Below are 3,761 nucleotides of genomic sequence, written 5' to 3' on the forward strand. Positions count from 1 at the left end.
ATATATATATATATATATATATATATACATATAGATATATATATCAGATTGGAGCCTGGTGTAGCCACATCTGGTTTCACCAGTTCTCAGTCAAATCGTCCAACCCATGCTAGCATGGAGTGTGGATGTTAAACGATGATGATGATGATGATGATGATGATATATAATCCTATATATATGTGTGTGTGTGTTCATATAATGATATCTCCACAATGTATTGGTGAGATAAACATGTAATCGTTACCAAAATAGCAAAAATTTCTCCACAAAGGTCTATAGTAGACTCCTTATGGATATATATATATATATATATATATATATATATATATATATATATTCATATTGGTTTCAAATTTTAATGCAAGGCCAGCAAATTCAGAGAAAAGGATGAGTCAGTTACATTAACCCCAGAGGTCAACTGGTACCTATTTCATTGACATCCAAAAGGATGAAACGCAAAATCAACCTCCATGGAACTTGAGTTCAGTCAGAAGAAATGCCGCTAAGCATTTAGCTGAGTGGGTTAACGTTTCAGCCAGTTTGCAGTCCTACGGTTATCTGTCCAACCCATGCCAGCATGGAAAAAAGGACATTAAATGAGGATAATGATGATATATATATACATACTCCCGCACACACACACACACTGTTGTGTAGTAGTAAGTATTCGTAATGAACTGTGTTCTTGGATTTTCATTTCAAATCCAGCGTTGCATCATTTCACTTCACCAAAGTGTTTACTTCTTTGCAGAAGACACAAGAACCACTTTAAAAAAAAAAGAAGCTAAAACATAGCAAAATAAAAATTAAAAAATTTTCAGTCTTCGTTCCAGCCAAAGAAATAATTTATTACACACCCACATTCTTTTGAAGATTTTTTGAAGATTTTATTTGATGACAGATTTCTGTTTGTTTTATTATTTAACTTTCTATAATGTGTTGTTTTATGTCTGTTTTTTTTTTCTCACACTTTTTTTTTTTCTTTTTTTTCTTCAGGGTGATGCATGAGTAGCATGCGGACATGGAAGGTGGTAGCTGCCCTGTTAGGGTTCTGGCTGGTCATTATGATGTACATGAGCAGCACAGTATTCCAAAACACCGATACATCACATCGTACAGAACGGCAATTACGCCATGCAATGGATGAATTAGACAGACTTCGCAAACAAAATATCGAACTCAAACAGTTGGCCACAGAGCTCAAGTAAGACACGACTTATTTATCTTAAAAGGTTTGCATGGTTTTGGTGGTGGTGGTCATGGAAAGCAGGAGTCTTTTTCTTTTTTGTCATTTAGTTGTTTCGGTCACTGAACTGCGTGGCCATGCTGGAGCACCACCTGGAAGAGTTTGCTCTCGATCTGGTTACCTATTTTCTCTTTTTAAGTTTGGTACTTATTCTATCAGTCTCTTTTTTTATGAGAACATAAACAAACCAGCATTGGTCAAGTAGTGGGGTGGGGACATACGCAGAACAAAGATGCACACACACACACACACACACACACACACAGCTCTTTCTTTTAATCTTTTATTTTTTACTTGTTTCAGTTGTCAGTCTGTGGTCATGCTGGGGCATCTCCTACCTTGAAGAATTTTAGTTGAACTAATTAACCCCAATTACTTATTTTCTTTTTAAGCCAAGTACTTATTCTATCAGTCTCTTTTGTCAAACCACTAAGTTACATGTATTTCTGTGCAACTCTGGGAGCAGCATATAGAATTATCATTGATTTTTAACATAGGAAGGAGTTTACCATTCTGCCAAAAAAAAAAAAAATGAAAGAAAAATCACTAATTAATTTAATCATATGTTACTTCTTTTGCTTGCTTACTTTTTGCTCTTACCTTTTTGAAAAAGAAATCATTTTAACATCCACCTTTCTATGCTTGTATGGGTCGGATACCGTTTCTGTTGCCAAACCCACCCATTTCCAAATAAAGTAATAATTTCTCTATGACTAGACATGTTTTCATAAAAGATTGGAAATGGACACTGCTTGTATGATGGTGATAACTATTTACCACAAATATAGAATATCAAAAGAAAGAGCCTCCAACTCACACAAGCAGACATAAATTCACACACACGTATATAAGACAGGCATCTTTTGGCTTTTGTCTACCAAATCCACTCATTTAATTAGCTTGGGTGTATAGTAGAGGCCACATACCCAAAGTGCTGTACAGTGAGCCTAAACCCAAAACCACATGGTTGGAAGCAAGTTTCTTAACCACACAGCCAGTGAGAGGTTTTTATTTTGACACTCAATTTCCTTTTACAAAAAAAAAAGAAAAACTCTCAAAATCTTAATACATTGAAACAGAAATTTGTGTGATTTAGACAAAAAGCTTGTGAAGGGAAGGTGGACAAGTGGTTTGGGTATTCATTTCACAATTGTAAGGTTGTGAGTTCAATACCTAGCAGCATATTGTGTCCTTGAGCAAGACACTTTATTTCACATTGCTCAACTCCATTCAGCTGGCAGAAATGAGTAGTACCTGTACTTCAAAGGGTCAACCTTATCACATTCTGTGTCACGCTGAATCTCCCTGGGAACTATTTTAAGAGTACGCGGAGTGTGGCCATTGCCAGAACCGCCTGACTGGCCTTCGTGCCGGTGGCACGTAAAAGCACCCACTACACTCTCGGAGTGGTTGGCTTTAGGAAGGGCATCCAGCTGTAGAAACTCTACCAAATCAGATTGGAGCCTGGTGTAGCCATCTGGTTTCACCAGTCCTCAGTCAAATTGTCCAACCCATGCTAGCATGGAAAACGGACATTAAACGACGACGACGATGATGATGATGTGTCTGTGGAGTGCTCAACCACTTGCATGTTAATTTCACAAGCAAGCTGTTCTGCTGATCACATCAATCGGAACCCTTGTCATCGCAGCTGATGCAGTGCTACTATGGAAAAATATTTAGTGAGAACTTTTGAAGATGAGACATAGCAGGAGTTACAAAATGAGGAGAGACTTGTTTCATTAAGTGGAATTAGCGAAAGTGGAGGCAGGGGCAGGAAGGCGTGGGAGTATCCGATTAGCCAGTTCAAAAGAACAGTAGTAGCAGCAGGAGAGACATAGAGAAGAAACAACTTGTCTATAAGGTAGTTCTGACTATAACACGATGTGATTTATTGCTACAGTTGACTCTGTCATTATTTGCAGCTTTGCTTCTTTTATTTGTGTTATTTTAAACAAGTATTTACCAGTATGAGATCAATTCTATATAAATGAAAGTTATACTGAATTTAATTTTGACGTAACGAAGAATTTGAATGATATATGTTTGTCTGAAATGTTACCGATTCCAATTAGTGTTGAAAATATCAGCTGTAAGAACCAGCACAATGCTTCAGGTGACAGTCAAAACTAATTGATGCTGAGATGGAAATGGTTGGTGACCTTGTGAATGGATTTGTCAGATAGCAACAGAAAGCAGCTTGTCATATGTATATGTATGTATTTGATCATGATTTTAATGTCTACTTTCTGTGCTTGCATGGGGCAGATTTTCTACAGTCACATGCCCTTTGTGTTGCTAACATTCACCCATTTCAAGTAAGGTAATATTTTCCCATGACTAGACATATCTTGGAATATTGGAAACAAAGAGCACTACTTGCATGATGGTAACAATTGCTTATAACTATCATGCAATGTTAAGGCAAGGAGACACATAACAGACACATAGAAGTGTGCATGCACACACACACACACACACACACACACACACACACACACACACACACACACAC

General features: G+C 37.2%; 1 protein-coding gene across 9 annotated transcripts in view; it reads left to right on the forward strand.

The window, feature by feature from the left end:
* LOC106882187 (alpha-(1,6)-fucosyltransferase) overlaps positions 1 to 3,761 on the forward strand; it is an 881,702-nt gene that overhangs the window by 720,349 nt on the left and 157,592 nt on the right. For all 9 annotated transcript variants that reach the window (XM_052976376.1, XM_052976377.1, XM_052976375.1 and 6 more), the window contains one exon: positions 997 to 1,204. In XM_052976376.1, coding sequence (XP_052832336.1) covers positions 1,005 to 1,204 — 200 coding nt within the window. In that variant the 5' untranslated portion in view covers positions 997 to 1,004. The remainder of the gene's footprint in view (positions 1 to 996; positions 1,205 to 3,761) is intronic.

This window comes from Octopus bimaculoides, chromosome 24 (assembly GCF_001194135.2).
Source record: "Octopus bimaculoides isolate UCB-OBI-ISO-001 chromosome 24, ASM119413v2, whole genome shotgun sequence".
Lineage (NCBI taxonomy): Eukaryota > Metazoa > Mollusca > Cephalopoda > Octopoda > Octopodidae > Octopus > Octopus bimaculoides.